General features: G+C 48.7%; 1 protein-coding gene and 1 long non-coding RNA gene across 2 annotated transcripts in view; both read right to left on the bottom strand.

The window, feature by feature from the left end:
- LOC119407327 (uncharacterized) overlaps window positions 1-8,059 on the bottom strand; it is a 132,740-nt gene extending 124,681 nt beyond the window's left edge. Inside the window, exon 1 of the mRNA XM_037674242.2 lies at window positions 6,597-8,059. Within this exon, the coding sequence (XP_037530170.1) occupies window positions 6,597-6,670 (74 nt within the window). The 5' untranslated portion in view covers window positions 6,671-8,059. The remainder of the gene's footprint in view (window positions 1-6,596) is intronic.
- Window positions 8,060-9,067: 1,008 nt separating this feature from the next.
- LOC119407326 (uncharacterized) overlaps window positions 9,068-22,166 on the bottom strand; it is a 261,752-nt gene continuing 248,653 nt past the window's right edge. Inside the window, exon 4 of the long non-coding RNA XR_005186677.2 lies at window positions 9,068-9,286. This is a non-coding gene — a long non-coding RNA (uncharacterized LOC119407326). The remainder of the gene's footprint in view (window positions 9,287-22,166) is intronic.

Raw genomic sequence — 22,166 nt, 5'->3', positions numbered from 1 at the left:
TAACATAAGGGCGAAGTTACCGCAACAGCAGCAGCGTTCAAATGGTCAAGCACCGTGTCACTAGGCGGAGTCACCATAGGCATGCGCAGTGTTCTCCATTGGGGGAGGCGAATTGTGACCGCAGACTCCCCCCCCCCCCACATCATTGGTCGAGTCCGAAAGAGAACGAGCTCCACAATGGACGGAAAAATGGAAAATGAAGCGACGACGTGCTTCTCGAAAAGGCCTGCCAGTGGTCCCTGGTTTTTCGAGGTAAAATTGGGCAGTAAGAGGCTCTTTGAATGCAACGTCATAGGTCCTAGCCTACCGTTATTTTCAAATAACATGCGTAGCAATAACCCTGAGCATTAAAAAATGACGCGAAAAGCCCGAATGAGTAAAATATGGCACAGAATTGGCGCCCCCCCCCCCCATTGCGCGCACCTATGGGCGTCACCATCCCGGCAGCTCAAGGTTCCACCTCCACTTCATCTGATAATCTGAGAAACGCTACAGGAGGATTTGCGCACAAACTAAAATCCTCCATCGGTGGAACTCGATCTCGATCGCCGAATAACTCTAACAAGAGACTCAGCGCTTCGCCGCACTGCACGGAGGTAGCGAGGCGAAAACACAGCCACAGCGAAGACCGACCAGAGAGCGTGGTACTTAGTGTTGCGTGCTGGCCTTGATGTCTAATCTGAGGGAGGAAAGAAAAGCCGTTCACGAATCCAAAGACAAAAGACGAGCCGGCTACAGCGGCCGAAAGGCGAGGGACGCGAAACGGCCGTTCTAGGGCGGGCGTCGAAGCGAGCGTTAGGGATAAAAGCCTTGCCTATATGCACGGTGTGGGCGTATGAATGTGCACAGGGAAAAAGGGGGTAGCATTAGCGGCCGCCAAAGCGAAATACGCGGCGCTCCTCTTTAGCGAGTAGGGCATGGGAATGCGACTGCGAGGCTCTCCGAGCACGGAGCTTGACGATGGGACTGAGGATTGCTGCCCGAGATAATACGTAGCGATGTTTTATGTAACGGGAATTAACTGAGACGTGCATCGGTTGTTCCAGAATGGGACGGCAAACTGTGCGGTACGGGAACGTTATGTATGTATGTATGTATGTATGTATGTATGTATGTATGTATGTATGTATGTATGTATGTAGTATGTATGTAGTATGTAGTTATGTATGTATGTATGCATGTATGTATGTACGCACGCACGCACGAACGCAAAAAGTCGTAACTTCGCCTGAAGGGCGACCAGTTGAAGCGGCTGCAACGTACTCGTATTAAAATGTCACATGAAGTACGGATCCCTAACTTCCAATGTGCGCAGCACATGTCAACAACTTATCACGAGCTCACCAACTAGTCCCGAACTAGCCCACGTCACTATCTAGTTACCAATTTATCAAGCGCTAATTATAAATTGTTATCGCACATAATGCACTACAGAAAGAACCATAACTTCATATCGCAAGTTAGCCTTCGCGTCGTTAGGAGTCACGGAGGCACAAATGCCACAATATGTTTCTGAATTGGCTTTACGAAGCCAGTGATCACCGCTGTAAGTGTAATCTACTCTTGCTAGCTAAAAACAAACAAATCACGAAGGCCTAGGCACCCACGCTTTTCGAAAGATAAGAGGCGTCGTCATAAACTCATTTCGGCAGCAAACATCACGAGCCCTCGTAAAGCCCTTAGAATGACAGAAGCTGAGTGAAATTCTGGCAAGACTGCAATACCCAACCGAAGAGCGAAATGCGCCAGTGTTATAAGATGCGCCGCAAACAAAGTCCCAGCAGCCCGGAAGCTTTTCGAACAGGTCGGTGTATAGATAGATGATAGAGGGGGGAAAGAGGTGGGATAGAGAGCTGGGGAATTCGAGGCGCAGGGTTCAGTCATCCACGGAGCTAAGAGAGCGTAAGAGGGCTTTGAGTCGGATAGAACAAACTCCGCGCTCCAGTGTGTGCAGCAAACAACAACCGACAACTCCTCACCTTGGAGCCGGTCTCCAAAATAACCAACGCAGTCGGGTTGGTAGTTTCTATTTTGAATTTCTTTTTCCTTTTTTTTTTTTGTTCTTCGTTGGCTTCGCTTTTCACGATGAGGGACTCCCCCTCCATGCAGGCGCGAGTTACTTACGGCGTCGTGGTTCACACTCGAAAGAAAGAAAGAAAGAAAGAAAGAAAGAAAGAAAGAAAGAAAGAAAGAAAGAAAGAAAGAAAGAAAGAAAGAAAGAAAGAAGAAGAAGAAAAAGAAAGAAAGAAGAAAGAAAGAAAGAAAGAAAGAAAAAGAAAGAAAGAAAGAAAGAAAGAAAGAAAGAAAGAAGAAAGAAAGAAAGAAAGAAAGAAAGACGGCCTATTGACGAAAGACGCTATTATCGCCTGGCTCTCCGCTGATAAGCGTGCAGCGGGGTTAAGGTTAGAGTTCCTTCCACTTTAGTTGGCAGCCCAATTCTATACAGACTACTACTATTGCACTCGCAAAGGGCATTCCAGCAATGCGAACGATAACTAGTGAAGTCTTGAGCAGCAAACACCGAAAGGAACGGGAAGCTTCTAGTCGACATATCCGTTGCTAGCATACCCTTGCCATGTATCATGTACCAAATCGCCAAGAGGCCACCCATATGTACTAGTTTTTGTGTTGAGAGAGGTAGATACAGAATTTATTATTGATAACCAGGAGATGTAAGCCTTGCGTATCATCACGTGGCTAGCTATTCCAGGACGTAGAGTGACGACTACGGTAACAATTAGTTAATCGGAGACGCATACAAACGACGCGCATAGTTGCACGCTTCCCTTCATACTTTACTGCGGGCTACGATCTTGTGGTCACTCGAAAGCACCAGCCAATCGCGAGGCGAATTCACGAGGCCATTCATACCGTCCAATCAGTGCGTAGTCACCGGTCCACACTTGCGTCCGCCGCGGTGGTAGAGTGGTTACGGTGCCCTGCGCTAGCTGACCCGAAAGTCGCGGGTTCGATCCCGGCCGCGGCGGTCGCAATTCGACGGAGTCGAAATGCTAGAGGCCCGTGTACTGCGCCATATCAGTGAGCGTTAAAGAACTCCACATTATCGAAATTTTCGGTGCCCTCAAGTACGGCGTGCCTCATAATCATATCATCGTATAGGCACGTAAAACTCCACAAATTACTATACGTTCCACACATGGCGCCGAAGCCACGAAGTTATACCTTTCGGCAGGCAAGCTTCACGAATTCGGCCTCCGCTTGGCTGATACCGATAGCTCACAGCCCACTGAACACTATTTTTGCGGGACAAACAAGCACGGACGCGAGCATACCTTTTCAAAGGGAGGTGGGAAGCGGCCGCTTCAAAAGTTACGGAAGCCGCCATTACCGGCGCCATCGTAAACATCCGCGGTAAACATGGCGGTATAGAACAGAGCTGTGCCAACAACGGCAACCCCCAGAACAACAACAACAAAAAGTTATCTAGGAGTTTACTTTCGCGGCGAGAGCAGTTAACGCGTTGCTAACAACGCTGCGGCTCTAATTACGCCTTCGCGAGCACCCCCGCATGAAGCGAGCAAGTTTTAAAAGACATACATAAATGGGATGCGAACAAGCCGCAGGCAACGGGTGAGAAGTAGGCGCAGGGTAAACACAGAGGAGGAAAAAGAAATAATAAACTTTTCTTTTTTTTTTCATTTTACTTCTTTCCTCTTAACTAGAAAAAAATCTACGCTTTACTTTAACAATTAGATTTTAAAAACTATCCGGTTCTTGGCCAATCCCCCAGCGTGGGTGTGTGCCAAAGTTATAGGATCTACTATACTCTACTCTACTCTATGTCCATGGTGTTGCGAGCACGAGAGCAGGAAGAGCGAGCTTGTTCTGAAACATCAACAGGAATCCCGCAAACTAAGTTATCCGCAGACCACGGTCGCATTCATTCTACAACCAGAGCAACACAACGAACACAAAGCTTTTACTTTTTCTTGGGCTAGCAGGCGAGGCATGACCATCAGAATAAGTGATAATTGTTGGGGTTTTACGTCTCAAGAGCACGATATGATTATGAGTGACGCAGTGTAGGCCTCGGGAGTGCTCGACCTCCTGAACTTTATTAACGTGCACCTAAATCTAAGCATACAGGTCTCTATCAGTTTGAGTACAACAAAACGCGGCCGCCGTGGCCGGGATTCGATCCCGCGACCTTCGGGTCGGCAGTCGAGCACTGTAACCACTAGACCAATACCTCCCCTTATAGATGACTATATTATCAATACAGTTTCCTGCTACTACTACTACTTGTCACAGTATAGACGTACGCGATTTAACAACATAGATAAGGTATACAGTTCAAAACGTGAGACGAGCGTGGTTCTTGGCACAGCCGCTTGTTGGTGACAGCCGGCAGCCGCACTTTCTGACAATGAACGCAAGAAACGAAACGCCAAATAAACCAGAACGGCGGGCGCAAATTGCGAAGGCGTGCGTTGACGATAGTGGAGGCGAACAAAAACACGGTCTACACACATTCGCCGTTACGTAAAGAGCGTACGCAAGCCGCGGTGCTTCGAGAGGATCAGCGCCGAGCGAACAATCAACTCGTTTCTCGTGCTCCGCGCAAATGCGACCTCAACCCGATAGTAGCGAGTAACGGAAGGCCCGAACAAAACGAATCTCTCGCGAGTCTTGTCTAGTCTTCGTCTTCAGGTTCTGCATTACGCAACAACTTCATTTCGTTGGTGTTCACAGCGCACACGTGTATACAACGCAGAATAAAAAAAAAAAAAAAAAAAAGGGGGGGCAGGCAGAGTGAAGTGCGTTGTTTACAATGCCTATACCCCGCTTCCCCCCCCCCCTTTGTTTACCTCTGGGAACACCATCATTACGCAATGTCACCAACTTCACTCAAGTTTCAAGCTTTGTTTCTAAGAGAACGTTACGTAACTGCTACAGAACTGTTAGTAGGGGGAGGGGGAATGGGATCTGGGGTGTTAAAACCCTACCCCCCCCCCCCGACATTTCTTGCGTTTCGCATGTGTATATATACATGCACACCACAAACGCACGCACGAACATACATAAGTATGGTTGAAACCACTCCCGAAAAAAATTTCTGGCTACGCCACTGCGTAACAGTGAGCGTCAGCCAATAGGGATATCGGACGTGCCTGCGGTCGAAGGTGAGTAGACCCAATGGCAAACAACCTAGCGATGGTAGAGCTTTGTAGTATCGCCAACAGATTATTAGTGGCGCTTGATACAATTGTTGAAGCGCGTTTTCATAGGTCGAGGTACCGTAATGCTACGAGACTGCGTTCAGCGTTCAAACTTACACAAAGCCGTTACCTTACACGCCGTAAATTGTGTGCTGAATTTGATACTGCCCTCACAAAGGTTTTTATTATTTTTTAGATCGTTTACACAACATTTATGGTCTTTTTATTATTCTACTTCATACGTGGTGTTCACAGACTGTTCGCAGTGAGTGAATAGACTTACAAGTTTCGTCGGGTAAAGTACTGCAGTCTTTCTGGAAGCAAACCATTCGATAGTCTGTCAACGCATAACCAGACAAAGAAAAAGTGCGCATAAGTCAAAGCAGCGGTCAGCAGTTTCATAGGCAGCATAAAGTCAGTCTTTATTCTTAATATTGAGCTTTGCATATATATCACACTTCGTTTACCTAACGTATAGGCTTTTTTTTAAGTAGCAGGAACTCTCGATTTTGCTTCAAGTAACACCCAAGAGTATAGTGGACCCATTTTGTAGTCATTTTTTCAAAATGTGTTCCAATCTTTCCTAACGCGCTTATTGCAACTGAAAGCTACACATCACTCCGGCTATTACCAAGACGCCTGACCTGCGCTAGTATACGTACATAACGCGTACACTGCACATTCAACGGGATATGAGTAACCAGAAATATGCCACGCTAGAGGTAGCAGGTAGCAGCAACACTCCATTCATGTCACGAACACGTTATGACAAACTTTGTATTCCCGCCATCGCGAACGTATTCTTGTTCGCTACATACCGCTGGAGAGTTCGACTAAAGCAAGAATTGTAAGCGAAAACAAAGTCACAGTTTCGCTGCAAGGGCGAAGCAATGAATGCGACAGCAACAAATTCGACTGATGTACGAAGTAACGCTAGCGGCTACCTTCTTTAGATTCCGATTTGGCATTAACCCTACAATACGCTGGCATAAGGGAACACGGCCGCTCCAGGGAGCGAAGCTGTTTTCGTGCTGCCTGTCGCTTAAACGCGGAGTAAGCGGAGAGAACACAGCGCGCATAAGGGAATGCGCCGTCTACTGGTCTCAGTCGAGATAGCGCGTGCGACCGCGCCCTTTCATCAATGTCCGTTGCTGACCGTACGATGCAGCCCTCCACCGGCACTACTTCACGCTCCTTCGACCGACGAAGCCGGCCAGCGTCATCATTGCTTGAGCCGCACCCGTCTGCAGCCTTCACGCGTTTTAATTAGCATGTACAACATGCGACGCGCGGGAACAGGTTATGGATTTGGACTTTATACGGAACATGACGCCGACGGCGACGGCAAAAATTCACCTCGATATCCATACATTTGCTATCGAAATAAAAGGCAAAAACGAAGAAAAGTGTACTCACCCGATTTGGCTCCTGCAGACGGTCCACTGCGTAGCGTTGCGTCGGCGACGGTCCGGGACGCGAATCGCATGCATGTCGAGTAGGGAATCATGCCGCCGGCGGCGACGATGCGCTGGCAAGCGACACCACTGACTCGACACGACACTACGGGGTAGTAGTAGTAGTTCGGAAGGTGTAGGTAAAAGCTCCGTGGCGCGTCGGATTGTCCAAAAAGGAGGTGCGTAAGGTAGGAAGGAGAGATCGACAGTAGCGATGTCACTGTGCACAGTGCGATAGCGTCCAACGCATCGAAGAGGAATCCTTCGAATCGATTCGACAGTTCCGGTAGGCTTGAGCGTCGAAAAACCGCAGTTCCGTCTTTAGTCTCGACCGGTGGGCGAAGTCGAAACGCCTTCCGAAGTAGATGTGCTCACAACTTGGCGATGTGATTCGACCTTCCTGTTTATAATGAACCTGATTTTAAAGAAGACGACAGGTCGAAGAGCAACCTCGAAACGTGCTTCGATCCCAGGCTCAAACTCAGAGCTATAACTGAACTACCTTGCTTAATCGAAAGCCGTTCTTAGTTGTGAAGTGTCCGCAGTTTAGCGTAACCAATCTTCCCCGAGAACTTGCGAATCTCAGTTGGCGTTCTTGCGATCAGTTGAGGAGTTAGAATACAGAATTTTTTTTTCTGAAATTGTGCTAACAGTGTTGCTTCGTTCTGTTTCGATAAGATAAATTTGGAATACTGATTAAGCTTTATAAAAAAGGGAGTCTGTTTCGATGATTATCACTCCTTGATCTCCAAGCACGTATGTGCAAGAGCACGCCTAAAGTGATCAACCCGGGTTTTTTTTTTTCGATTCTTCAACGCTGAATTCCCCACAAAGTGAGCAGTATGTCTTACGAGAAATAAAAAAATTAGAGACAGGTACGATGAAGAACGTAGCGATGCGAGTGTAGTCCTCAAGTAACAACACTGGGTAAGTGGTTACGTCACTCGCTGTCTTATCTTATCTTTGTTCACAACCTTGGGACACGCGCACTTGTGATAGCGCGTTCACTTTGAAGTGTTTTCAAGCGAGTTCTGTTGACACAATGTTCGTTTTCTTGGGATGGCCTGAAGGTCACGCCCACATGTCTCAAGGTCACGCCCTCAAGGTCACGCCCACACTGAAGACAGTGTTAATTGCGGATCACGTAGTGGTTAAATATGCACCAACGCCGCCGGTTTTGTGACGTCAGGAGACGGGTAAACCGTCTCCTGAACTGTGCGACGGGGTTGTCTTCCAAGGGTTCAAGTTGAGCCTCTCGCTACAGCGTTTCGCCGCGAGTACCGCAGACACTTGCCACAGGCAAGGTCAGTTGAAGGTCAGTCAAGGTCAGTTGAAGGTCAGTCAAGGTCAGTTGAAGGTCGTAGAGAAACAGGGACACGAACGCCCGACACACGGCGATTGTTCCAATCGGAGAAAAACGGTGCACGTGTTCACGCACAGGACAGGCGCGTTTGTAAACATATAAATTAAGTTAAAAAGGAAGAAGGACATTACGCACAACTGCACTCGTTTTGAATATGGCAACACTTACACTCGCTCGTGACAAACACACTTGAAATGTGAGCTCCGTTTTTTCGTACGCACAGCGACCTACCGTACGAGTGACGTCAGCGTCAAGGTGGTAACAGATCTACGACATGCTGACAAAAACCACGTGATACAATTATACGACGATTACGTGTTTAAACCCTGATGACGCTATGGTACGTTTAGGAGACAATCGAAGGATAGTGTCTGGGGGACTACGTGATCTTTAAGCCTAGAAGGGAAGGTTTCGTTCTAAAACAATATCTGACGCTCTCGCAGTACAGATGCGAGACGATGTTATTCGGTTAAGGGAAAAGGGCGTTTCTCGCTATTGCCAGTGAACGTTTCTAGTGCCTATTGTGGCGATAAAAAAGAGCACATGAAAAGGGTGGTCGTTGGGTGAAGAAGATCAGCGTGATTTTTTTTTCAGACGTCACGCGTGACGTCGAAAGAAGAACAGCAAGTGTGGTTGCAACACAGTCGGAGCGTCGATTTGAGCGGCGGTTCGAACGCAAATACCCGGTGTGAAGCGGAAATAGTGTCACAGACGACGCGGACTGCTACAGCTCGATGTTAAAGAACACCACGGATTTCACACATCACGTAACGAATGGGCTTGATTGGTCACGTGACAACGACGCTGTTCTGACGTCTGCGGTCACGTGCGCGCCACAGCGGTGACGTCACACGCACACTAGAGGATGGCGACAACGGAGGTGTCCAGGTGACAGGATGGATTCGATGACGATGGTTGGTTTGTCACGGGACAACGAGTGTCACTGGTCACGTGAGCATCGCGACGATGACGTCGCACGTGCTCCGGACAATAAAAAAAATGGCGACCCGAACGTATGGGATCCAACGAATTCGACGTGACGTCAAGGAACCACGTGGGCAACCGGCAACACAAGCGATTCGTCGGTCCGAGAAACGGAGCAAACGGCGGCCGGAAGTGACGTGGTCAGATGACGGGGGCTAGAAGTCCGGTGCGATGGTGCGATGAGAATCCCGGCGTTGTGGACCTTGGAAAGGAGGACGGGCCGGCACCCGAGGAAGAGGAGGAAGTGGCCTTCCTCAGGACGGTCTCCGGCCGCGCACCCGCTCATGGCTTCCGGTTCCACGACTCTGCAAGAACGAGAAATGAGAAAAAGAAAGAATATATAATCACTCGTCCAAAACCAGTGTCATTGGCACAACGGCAAAAACAATTAGCGCGTCCCTAACTCGGAGGTCATGCAACGGAACGCTTTATATTGAGTAAACGAGGTTTTCGCTCTGTAAAGACTATGTTACGTACGACATGCGGGCGCCGCCACCTTGGGCTGTTGAACGAATGTTTTTATTTTCTATCAGCAAACGCCGAATGCACCAAACCCACCGTTTCCATGTGCATACGTCAACCGTAGCGCTGTTCGTTTAGTTGTTCGAGATTAAGAAAGGACAAGTTTAACAGCCCAGTATGGCGGCACCCAAACCCATCCGTAAAATAGTCTATAGACGGTTTCCAAAAGGCGCCGACCGCGAAGTCTTTGCGGTTCCGGCGCTTCGCAGCGCACGAAACCACACACAGCTTTTGGGATCAGTTATTTTCACTAAAATTCCACGATAGGCCTTTGACTATGGGTCTAGCCACTATGGGCGAACACGAACAATCATGTCGCCTTCCGTGCCGCTAGGCGTACCGATAAACGGAACGGTAGGTCGCCCGAGCGATACGGGGGCGCTGTGATCGCACTGTGCTGCAGTGGTTATCCGCATAAGCGAAAGAAGCAGTCGCTGCTGACTCACTCACAACCACTCCTCCACTCTCACTGACTGACACACTAATTTATTCGCACACTCACTCCATCACTCGGTTAAGTACTCACTCGCTCACTTACTAAACGAACGAGAAGTAGGGTTCTACACACCATACGCGGCTGTTCTTCCGTGATTTACTCGAAACGCCGAAACAGCTTTCGAAGAAAACAAACCGAAGAATGAGACAGCTAGCAAGGAAACCAGACACCGCCCTTTATACAATTTACAAAAAAAAAGCTTCGAGTTAATTGGGACACGAGCCACAGTTGGCCCTCACGAGTGACGTGTTCCCGAGGAGTTCTGACCGGAAGAATGATGAACAACAGTTCGTGGCAGCGTGCCACCCGCAGGAAACAAAACACCCCCCAGCCTGTAGTTCCAGGCCGCGTTGACATCTCAGCTATGTTAGTTCGAGGGCCTCAGCCTCCCCTAACGAAGAATCTACAGTGAGCACCGCTCTCGCCCTCGAAGCAATGCCTCCACACAGTGCCACTTCTGTGCTTGAGACCAGGTCGCTCTCGCCTAGAAATGCAAGACCCCAGAAATGCGGACACGCGCGCATACGAGCGTGCATGCTCGCCTAAAGCTAGCTTCCTGCAGTGCATGACACGATTCTGACGAGGGACCCCCAAGTAGGTTAATGAGATGCTTGAACTTTGTTCACCCTGTTCGTCTATCAATTCCCTTTCCCGAGTGCAGGTTAACCAATTAGAACGTCAGAAAGTTGCCTATTGTGGAAGAGAAGTCACACGGTCCCTTAGGCATTCGCCTGAGACGGCTCGAAGGCGAAAGCCAGTGCTTCTTCTTCTTCTTCTTCTTCTTCTTCTGAGTCGACTGCATGGATCCATCCACCCGCCCCCCTCTTCCGAAAGCTTTTTCCACCTAACGTGGTTTCGCACTGCCTCCAGGATCGGAGGCATCGCTGCTTTATGCACCTCACGCGGTTTCGCAGCACTGCCTCAGAGATCGGCCCACCTTTGGCCAAGCGACTTTGTCGTGTGATGACGATATCGCGTGAGGTTGCGTCATGTGACGTCACAGTGACGTATAATGAGGCAGTAAATTTTGGCGACCTGTGAAGTCATGATGACATCATATGAAGACGTCATCGCATGATGCTGTTCTTTTTTTTCTGGGGGGGGGGGGGTCACTTTGTTTTCACGCCGAAGCCGCCGACGGTCAGTTTTGGCGTTTGATGAGGCGTCTAAAGCCTTCGCCTTAAAAACGTCACGTGCGAACAAGCTCACAAAGAGTCTGCAGGACAGAGAACAGTCCACAGGGACACAAGAAAAGAACCATCCATGTTTACACTCCTTACTACCCTCTCCGAAGAACCGCTATTCCAACTAGCTCAACCTTCTACCGTTCTTTCTTAACAGGGAGTTTGAGTTGACCCGCAGCTCTGCGGACGCCCAAGTACAACTGTGTGGTTTCTTCTCGTCTGTCTAGCCATTGCTTTTGTTGTCAGTGTCGTTGCAAGAGCGCACAGAGCGGCAGCCGTGTGACTTGTGCATTACAAGGCGGTAATCGCGGTATACACTCTGCGAAGGCCTCCAGCGAAGACGCGAGGCTGGTGATGTCGAGCTGGGGACGGGGACGCAAATAGACGAGAGCCGCTCGCTCAGTACGGCCCGTCGTCACCACGTCGACGGGTGGTGCCTACGTCTAGCGTGGAGATCTCACGGGCAAAGCATGCACTGCCTGAACACGGGGAAGCCAAAAGGAAACACCAGTTCTGCTCGAGGCATAACAAGGCCGCGCTTAGATTTAAAGTTATGCTATTGGCAACTCGCTGAATCAACTGCATGGCTTCTTCTGGTGCATGCCTATTCCAGTGCATAAACACCCTCCTAGCACGCCTATGGCTCTGGCCGCAGTTACGTCTATACGTAATACGTGTCATGATACGTAAGCAGTATGAAGATATAAATTATTCGCGTAGTATGCGTTCGGGTCTTTTCATCTCATTGGGCACTTTTGTTTATTGCCACGACATATTTTTGTTTGCATAGCTGTTTGAATTACACCTCACTTAAATGATGTTTCTTAATGTTCTTGTAATGTAAGAATTGTACAGCGATATGTATTCGTCTGAATTTTTCTGTATTTTCGCTTGTAACCCACTCCCCTCTATAAAGCTACGGCGCATGGGAGTATTCATAATTAATTAATTAGTATCACACGCACTATCGTAAGGGCGTTGCGCCCGATTGCAATCCAACTATCATGGCTTCTTCCATACACAAATAGGCTATTCGTTTATTTCGCAAGCTTGCTCAACGACATAAGCAATTAAATACAAAAGTAGAGGCCCGTTTCGGCAATGTACGTCAAAAGTACTCAATGGTTGGGCCGATAGAGCCAAGAATCATAGCACAGGACTCGCAGTGTGAAGGCCCACAGTTTGCAGCAGTCGTATCGGCTTCGGGCCAAGGCATGTCCATAGCACGTGCGTGATTGTATCTGCGCACGCTCCAAAGAGACAATTATGGGCAGCTATCCCCAGAGGATCCACGGAGATTTTGTGGCAAGGCATAGGTGACAAATGGGGCAAGTGACCAAGTGTAGGCTCTATAAACAGTGCCTTACTTTCCGCCATCTTGACACGCCCTCACATATTGGTGGAGGTGCGGGAGATAACTGCAAACGCCGCTGTTTCCGTTGCCTCTTTCGTTTATCTTCAGTCAGTGTCCGCTCCTCTTACTTTCAATAGCATGAATACTGTCATATATGACCGTTCCAAGCATCTCTCTCTGCCTTTACTATTTCCGTTCCTTTCCTTAGAATCACAAATCCTGCACCGCTTCTTAGCGAGCAAAAAAAAAGGAACGTTACAGTGTCAAGATTTCAGGAGTGTTGCAGACCAACCGATTCCCATGGCTAGCAAATTGAAGCTGACACACAAAGAACAGCGTCGGGGAGCCAGGGACATCGAGAAGGCACCCATGTACACCTCGTCTCAAACGCCATTTCGCGCGGCCTCCACACCCGACGCGTCGCGCGAGTCTAAAAAGCGATGACGCCGCACAGGAACAAAACCAGGGGCTGACAGCTTTATCGCGCCGTCGTAAATTTACGACGCACCGAGAATAGCAGCATTCTCAACGATCGTATTACTAACGCTACTGTAGTAGTAGTACTACTACTAGTGCGCGACGGTGAGAACAGCTCCGCAATGTGTGTGTGTAGAAGGCGGGGTTCTTTCTATTCGCAGTTCAAAGCAACGCAGCCTCGCATCGTCTTCAAATTTGGAAACGCGCCAATCCAGACCAGTGTGGCGAACGAGTCTACGAGGGAGTTTGACTCACGCAGGGCATTTGTAGTGCGGTGTTTGGTAATGAAGACGAGAAAGAAGAACGCTGCAGCGTTCCCAAACGCAGGGAGCAGCGTTAAACGAGAAGCAGTATTCCCAGGCGGCTACAGGCTTCCCGCCAAGGTCTGGCACATGCAGCGCTTGTCACGTATAAAGGCATACAAGTCGAGCATCTGCTGCTCATGCGCGACTTCTCGCAATATTTTTCGAGCGGAGCTTGTTTATAACTCCCAGATTTCGGTGGCGGCATCGTACGCTTGAAACCCGGCACTGGCGACCGGACAGATACGCGGGCCTCCAAGGTGCGCGGCTGACGTCCGTATTTGTAAGCGCCGTTTTCCAATAACCATGCTCTCTCGATCGTGGTCTTGACGGCGATCAGCTGTTTCTGATATGGCGATCTGATCTGTTATCGAGGTGACTCGTAATTTCACGCTGACACATTTCAATGTTGCCTGGATATGAACTAGTGATCCGTCGTTGTTGCCTGTAACAGCTGAAGTGTCGCGCTGGAAAGCACGTTGAAGGTCCGATGACCCGCATGGGAGGAAGGAAACAGGAGGGAGCATTTCAGAGGGAGGGCACTGTCATAACTGCTGAGAAAGCATCAATTATTGTAAAACGGCGCACAACAATACGCAGGTCGCCGGCGTACTTTCGAGGCCGCGATTTCTGTGGGCTCGCTAGCACCGTACATTTCGCGTACAACGCTGCCGCCGCCAGTGCCACGAAATCTGTAACTCACAAAAAGCTTCGCTTGCAAAAGGAAGCAAATAAGGAAAGAAGCCAGGAATAGAGTAAAGAAGAAAGAAAGAAGAAGAAAGAAAGAAAGAAAGAAAGAAAGAAGAAAGAAAGAAGAAAGAAAGAAAGAAAGAAGAAAGAAAGAAAGAAAGAAAGAAAGAAGAAAGAAAGAAAGATGTAATTCATGCAGAGGCATACAAGTGAGTGGTTAACCGGAGAGCGTCCTCCCTCTGGCGGCTAGATGCCGACAAAAAGGGAATGACTGATGAACGTTGGCCGTCCCATTCATGAGCGAACGTTTCGTCGTTTGAGAGACTCGCGCCTGCGCCTTTTTGTTCGATGCTCGCCACCTTTTCCCTTCCTTCCGCCGCTGCCTTCTCTCTCCATCTTCACTGCATTTTGTAGCAGCGAAACACGCTCATACGTACAGTGTTCCTTCGGCAACGAACGCCCTCGCCTCGTCACTTTCACTCAGCGTTCGCGCTTTTTGGTGCGTCGACATTTTCAACATCAAAGAGACTGTGTAACGTGAGCCAACACTCTAGCACGAAACTTATATTTTATTCGTACGCGTTTCGTTCCCTTATTGCAGTTAATATAGTAAAAGTCGCTGCGCAACGACGGGCGATACATACGGTGGAAAAGCTTGCGTTAAAAAAGGAAAAAATAAAGCTAAGTGGTTGAACGGCAAAAAAGCGAGGTCGCCCCCCTCCCCACACACACACAGGGAGAGACGCCGGCCGCATTTAATTACAAAAATGACCCTTCACTTTCTGTTGACTTTCACTCCGGCAGAGTCTAATGAATTTCCGAGCATGTTTTCTAAAGGACGCCCTAACGAGCTGCGAGGAGACAGTAAAATAAAAATGAAAAGAAGAAAGATCCTGCCTTAAGCTCGCTTGCAAATTATTTTCCTTCTATCTTACTTTCGCTCGCGTTCCTTTGAAGAGTCTATTGAATGTCATTGCAAGCTTTCTAAAGATTCGTGGCTAATGGAGAAAATATAAAGTGAGAGAGGGTAAAGAAGTCAAACGAAAGAGACGTGATGTACTCAGCTTTATAAAGTTAAGAAGTAGTTTGTTTTTGTTTTGTTTTTTGCTTTCTAGTTCTGCTGTGTAAGCCCTCGCTTTCCTCTGTCTGTCCTTCTGAGAATGCCCGCCGTGTCTTTAGTACAGATTTGAGTAAAAGGCGCGCCGACGTCGTTATAATGGACTGCTGGCGGCGTACGTACGTACGTACGTACACACACACACACACACCACACACACACCACACACACACACACACACACCACACCACACACACACAACACACACGCACACACACACACGCACACACACACACGCGCACACACACACACACACACGCGCGCACACACACGCACACACGTACGAACGCACGCACACACGCACACACGGCCTGTCGCTGGCAATCTATAGGAGATCAAGTCAATCGTTATCTTTTGCCCGCCTGAGAACGTCCCTTTTCCGATCTCCAAGTACAAAGAAGCATAAAGAATGATCGGGAACCTAACGATGAGGCTAAGCGAATCAAACGAGGTACGAGTAGAGCAAACAAAAACGGCGTTTCAAAAGAACTTTTCAGATATACTCAATAGAGTATCAGTAGACTGACACATTCCATGTCTGCAAATAGTCCGTCAGCGTGCATTGCCGCCGGCAACTGTATTCGCAAGTACACCGTAATTCAATCACTGGTTTATTAAAGCCTTGTACATTAATGTCCATTCATGTTACCAGTTCAATGTAATTTAAATTGAATATCAATAGACCCGACTTGTCCACGCGCGTGCATGGTCCGACTCTTTGAGTAACGTTACACATAAGTGCGCACCGGGACGCGTAATAGAATCACTGCTTCCTCGAAAGCTCCTACTATAAAATTCGCTTATTGAAATAGTGTTAACTTCGATAGACTCTCAATATACTCAATAGACTCAATTAGTCTACGCGCGTCCACGGTGTGATCTGTGTGCACGCGTTCGTGAGGATGTACTGATCTTGTGAGGATGAAGTCACACAACGACGGCTTCCACGCAGCTCAAATATTTACGCCGTCTTGTTGAAATGACTTCGCGAAAAAGACCGCGAGCAACTGGCCCTAGAGTTAAGCGCTCAGTCACGTGGATTCAATACCATTGTAGGTAGCCCAACACTTTACGAAGGACAGATATAGAATGGACAAACCACACGCGCTGTCTGTATCCGTCCTATAGAACTATATCCACTAGACCACCGCGGCGGGTGCAACCAAGGGCAGCATCGCACCAGGTCTTTCACCCTTCTACGATTTGGCGCAGCCGTTGCAAGACAGGTGTTTACAATAACTTCTCTCCGAATTATTTCGGGCCGTTTGCATTGTTGCCAGGCTTCCCCTTTTATCAGTCGTTCTCCTCTGTGCATGAGTCACTTTAGCGAATTACAAAACGCGACAGGCCGTGGCAAATGTGAATCACACGTATTTACAGGCACGACTTGGAATGTCCAGCACTTATATATGCTGCGTCGTAGGTGCAGAAACCTTTGAAATAAGGGTCAGCCTTCGGGTCAGCAGCCGAGCACCGTAACCACTGTAGCACCGCGACAGACGCCTGGTCATCCTCGAAGCCTTGGTGGTGTTGCAGAATGAATTCAAATCAACTCAACGACAATAGGTGGCGGTGCACCGCAACGGAGGCCGTCATGCTATAGAAGGCGGGTGTGTGGAGCTTTATTCATGACTCCAATGTAACTGCGGATCGCGTCCTTCGTGCGCTGCAAATCTCTTTGGAGCTCTCCCAAATCTTGGAGGGCACCGCGACAACGCTTCTCTGGCTCCCTTCATCGAGGTAGCCATACGAAACTGGAGCTAAAAGCATTTCACGCTTAAAACAGTGGGAGCGCACTGCCCTCGTCACGCTGACAACGCGAGAAGCGTTCGCAGCCGTCAGCGAAAGGCCACGCGCGCAGATAGCTTCTCGGGACACAGTACAGCACTGTGAAACAAGAGCAACGGATGTGCTGTGTTACACCGAGAATGCGCTTGCAGGTTCGTCAGGGTCGCTAGGTTAGGCGTGGAGATTGGAAGGGAAGGAAGGGAGGGGGGGGGGGGAATGGCCTCTACTCGCAGTGTCACGCGAGCCTTGCGAAGCTGGCAGAACGGGTCGGGTTGGTACAAGACCGAAATAACGGCACCTCTCTCCCGACCCCGACCGTTCTTCCTGCCTTTGTTGTGCCACTGTGAACGGTGTAATCGCGTCTGCATCCTACGGGTGAGTGGGTGGGAGAGGGGGGACCTTTAATGAGTACTGAGATGCTTTGCCTACCGCAGCGGTTGTGAAAGGAGCTTCCAACTCCGATGTGTGAGGCACTGGGGCTGGATTCCCAGCGCCGCATACCATCCACCGGATTGTCTGACCCTTCGAGACGCTTTGTACACAATTGTGTAAACCACTTGTTTTTGCTAGTTGCGTCGACTAGTGGCTAAGAAAGCGAAACATACATTGACCATTTGATGAAGTGAACCCCCTTGCGTAATAAATGTGTTCTTCTTTAGAATGGTTTGCATCTCGGCAAGCTGGTGATCTTGCATGTTATGTGGATGCAGCAAATCTACAACAGTGACCTAAAACAATCTAAAAACAGTAATCTTGTTTAACCTTTCTAATCTCTGACCACCGGTTTTAACTGTAGGTAACCGCACCTCTATACGCTGCAGAGGGCCGCATTTTCGATGGAGGCGAAAATGCTTAATAATATCTGGGTTTTAACGTCCCAAAATCACCATATGATTATGAGGGACGCTGTGTGAAGGACTCCGGAAATTTCGACCACATGGGGTTTTTTAACGTGCACCTAAATCTAAGTACACGGGCCTCAAACATTTTCGCCTCCATCGAAAATGCAGCCGCCGCGGCCGGGATTCGATCCTGCGACCTTAGTTAGGGTTAATAGTCGAGCGCTATAACCACTAGACCACCGTGGCGGGGGAGGCGAAAATGCTTGAGGCCCGTGTACTATTATTAGATTTAAGTGCACGTTAAAGAGCCCCAGGTGATACGTGCTGAAACACCAGATGGTCGAAATTTCCGGAGTCTTCTCTACTACTGCGTTCCTCATAATCACATGATGGTTTGGGGACTTTCAGTCCCAACAGTTATCATCATTACATTTTGCGCACTCCAAAAAACCAGCTCGTTTCGAGCTGGTTTTCTTTTTTTCGTGTATGCATCGATTCGAACTCGCCCACCCTTCTACCTTACGTGTACTACATTTTGCATCGTCACACAACGCGGAATGCATACATTTCGCCTCTTCGCTTACAAAACGCGACCCACCTTTTATAACACGCAGACAGATGAGGATTCTGTTTGCTCTACAACGGAGAGATCCTCGATGTCGAACGAAGCCGCGTTTTTTCGTTCCGATGTCAATGCGACGAAGAAGCCTCAATTCATAGAGCAAGCTAGCAGGCAGGCAGGCAAGCGAGAGGCGGCGAACGGCTTTTAAAACGCGATATCGATTGCGAAAGAAGCGACTTCGCACTTCGAGTGAGACGAATCCGTATGACATAAAAGCATAAGCAAATAAAGCGTCCTCAAGTGCCGGGACACGAGACGACTAAGCGTGCCGCGTCGGACGATTTGCATTGCGCGCCGAGGCGTACACATCGTGCAGCGTGCCTTCCGTTTTCCGTTGGCCATCGCCTTGGAAATCGCATTAGCCATTTCGGTACGCAAACACCCGTACGCCGTGTGACGGGCGAGCAGGCGTCGTCGACAGTGGCCTTCCCCAAGGCTCACTCTTTAGTGTGGTCTTTCTTTCTATCTTTCTTTCTTTCTTTATCTCTTTCTTCCTTCCTTTCTTCTCGGTTCTTTCTCCTTATTTTCTACAAGCCCATCTCACGTTCTCGCGCAGGTAGGTATGCGTAAGGTCGTACAAATTCTGCATCGTATGGAGGAAAAATAAGAAAAGAAAGAATAATCGAACAACTAAAAACAAAGAAAAGATGATGCAAATGAGAAAACGTGAATGGCGCCACGCATAAGCGCCTGTCTTACGTCATCGTCTATCCATTTTGAAGAAGTGACAAAAAGAAAGAAGAAAGAAAAACGGATGAGCGCGGTAGAAATGCTTCTCCCGTCGTAGTGGTATTCGAGGGTACACAATCGGTATAGATCTGCACGAAATGTCACCGACATTTTGTAGAAATGCATGGCAAGATAAACCATCGTCGAATTCGAAGGGGCCTTGTATACAGACGGCGCCAGTCACCATAGTCGGCTACGACTTCAGAAAAAATGTCGGCTCCGCCCACAGGCATCACTGTCCCGCCCACAAAGAATTTAGATAAATACTCCATCCAGTAGAACTTTGTCATTTCCGTGACGTCAAGCGCTTCCTGGGTGTTTCAGATAGCTGACTTTGACCAGACAGACACACGCTTTTGATGCTGGTTTTAGGTCGGCAACTTGAACGTCCTGGTAAATTACTTCACGGTTTCTGTCAACGCTGCTCTGTCAAACGTACCGTTTAATGTACTATCGACGAACCTTTAACTCTTACTACGCGTAGTATTTACATTAGCCGAGAAAAAAGTACTTACGGTTCGACCGGATACGAGCCAGCACGACCGTCTTTCACAAGTGAAGGGCCGGCGCGCCGCAGTTCTGTGGGCGGAGCGCACATTTCTTAGTTTGTAACCGACTGTAGCGTTCCCTCGATATCCGTGACGTCACAAAGGAGGCGGAGCGTTCTTATGACAACGGTATCTCTTCTGAACAACGACGATTCCTTGGGAGGGACCACCGCAGAGGTGTACGCGGCACGCACGCGCAGTGCGGTTTTGTGGGCGGAGGCCTTAAGAAGTTCGCATGTTGTGTGTGAGTATATAGACAAGGAGGCTGCCGTTCTTGGCGTATTAAGATTCCTTTCTGCTAAGCAATGTCTAATGACGGTTGCGACAATCGATAGCACAACCTTTTCACGCATAGAGAAACGTAAGCGTTGAGCAGACGTTGAGCAGGACCGTGGGTACTAGCTCAATAGAGGCTTTTCCTACTGTCAAGCTCACCTCTTTCTCTGTCTCAACCTAGATTGTATAGCTTGATATTTATGTTACGCTTTGGCAGACACTGTTACACGCGCAGTTATTAGAAAATTTGGTGTATGACCGTCTTCCCGCAAACGAGGAACAGTTATAAACCACGCCGCCCCAAAGTCCTGAGCACGACTCTATAGTCCATTTTCCTGACATGCGTTCGTCATGCGATGGGAAGAGCACAAGACCCTACCGCGACAAGAGGCCCTTATAAGTAACCTACCTCTTATAGTGCGAATACGACGGACGACTCGGACTATAGAGGTCGCAGTTTAACAAATGCTTTTTTCTTTCTCAAAAGTCGCACTGCCGATTTCCACACATGCTGGTGACGTCCAGTGCGTACCGGAATCCGCATCGACATCTGCGCACGCTGCCAAGCTACAACCGCCATGTATTGGCAAGCACAGACAAACACCTTTACAACAAATTGCCCGGAACCTTCCACGTATTTCGTTATACAGGTGTTTTAGTTGTAAAGGTCGCGCACCGTTTCACTTGCTGAGCAATCGCGACGTCAAGGAAGCGTTCGCTATACAGGATATTTTTGTTGCAGACGCTCTCGTTGTGGAGGCGTTCGACTCGGTATTACTTCGAAAGCGACAGTTCAAACGTTTTAAAGACGACAGTCTTTCTTGGGGAGCTTAAACGCAGAAATTTTGGTCTGTCTGTCTTTCTGTTTGTCGGCACGTCACTCGATTCAACCACCCGGCCAAAGTTGAACCACTTGCCCAAGGGCCAGCCATCTTGAACGGCTGACTAGGTTCATACTTGTGTACATTGCTGATCAAAAGCAACATTACGCATATCTGAGGCACAACATCACTAGGTAAGTATTAGGTGGTGTGTTCCTTTAATAGAAAATACATAGATACGTAATTCTAGAGACCCTAGTTTCTTAAGCTGCGCTGAAAATGCGACTGCGCTGAAACTTGCCTTCCTCCGTGCCCTCTGCACGAGCTCATTGTTGTGTTTTGGTTTCGGTTCAGTATTGCACTGTACAAATGCCATGGGGCGCCGCTCTGACATTCCTGCTTTACCCAGGCGACGTGTAAATAAAAGAGTGTGTGGAGAGTACTCGTCGAGTGCGGACGTTTCTTCTGCTTCGGCGCTTCGCGCCAAACCGCGTGTTCGGGCTGGCTGGCGTCCCCGCCGGTCGCGTTGGTCACCGCCGGTGTTCGCCTGCTGCTGCGCCGGGACTACCAGCCCGCAACACAGCGCTCATGTTTCTCGAAGTATTGCCAGATGGCGTCCATATCTCACGCAGCGCCTCTTCTATCGTCTTTAGACGACATTTGCAGCGAAGCACGCACATACGCGGCCCATTTTTTTCATGAATGACAAGACGGATGACAAAGGGTCGTGCACAACTTACTTTCGTTTGAATGTTTCCTCCTGAAAAGACATTTCGCATCTATCTATCTATCTATCTATCTATCTATCTATCTATCTATCTATCTATCTATCTATCTATCTATCTATCTATCTATCTATCTATCTATCTATCTATCTATCTATCTATCTATCTATCTATCTTTCTTTCTTTCTTTCTTTCTTATCCAGGCTACAGTCTCAGCCATACCACTGCCAATCGCTTCGCAAAATCCGCAATGAATGAATCTTCCATCAAGTGTTTTGCACGCTCGCTCAGTTTTCCCGTAACGTCTACCGGTTCGTAGGGTGTAGACGCGTCTAGACCACAGCTCTGCGCTGGCATTTAAAGCATAGTACTACACTCATTCAAGCCGTATCCTGTATCACTGACGCCCCGCTGCGACGTGTAACCCCGCGGCTATTGCTACACACCGTGTACCGCTACGCCCTCGGCGAGGCCAGCAATGACCACTCCTGCCTCACCGGACACACACACAGTACAGTCGGTCGTTTAAGAAAGCCGTGAACGAAAAAACACACAGATCAGTGTCGAAGAGCTCCCGCAGACGCAGTAACTCAGGCAAAGCTCCAAGGCCCACGCGAAGGAAGGCTGGGGATAATATACGGACACTGTTGGGGAAGCACTATAATTAAACGACGCCACGGACGACGCCGCGT

Source organism: Rhipicephalus sanguineus, chromosome 10 (genome assembly GCF_013339695.2).
Source record: "Rhipicephalus sanguineus isolate Rsan-2018 chromosome 10, BIME_Rsan_1.4, whole genome shotgun sequence".
In the NCBI taxonomy this organism is placed as follows: Eukaryota; Metazoa; Arthropoda; class Arachnida; order Ixodida; family Ixodidae; genus Rhipicephalus; species Rhipicephalus sanguineus.
This window is presented reverse-complemented; position numbering and strand designations above follow the sequence as displayed.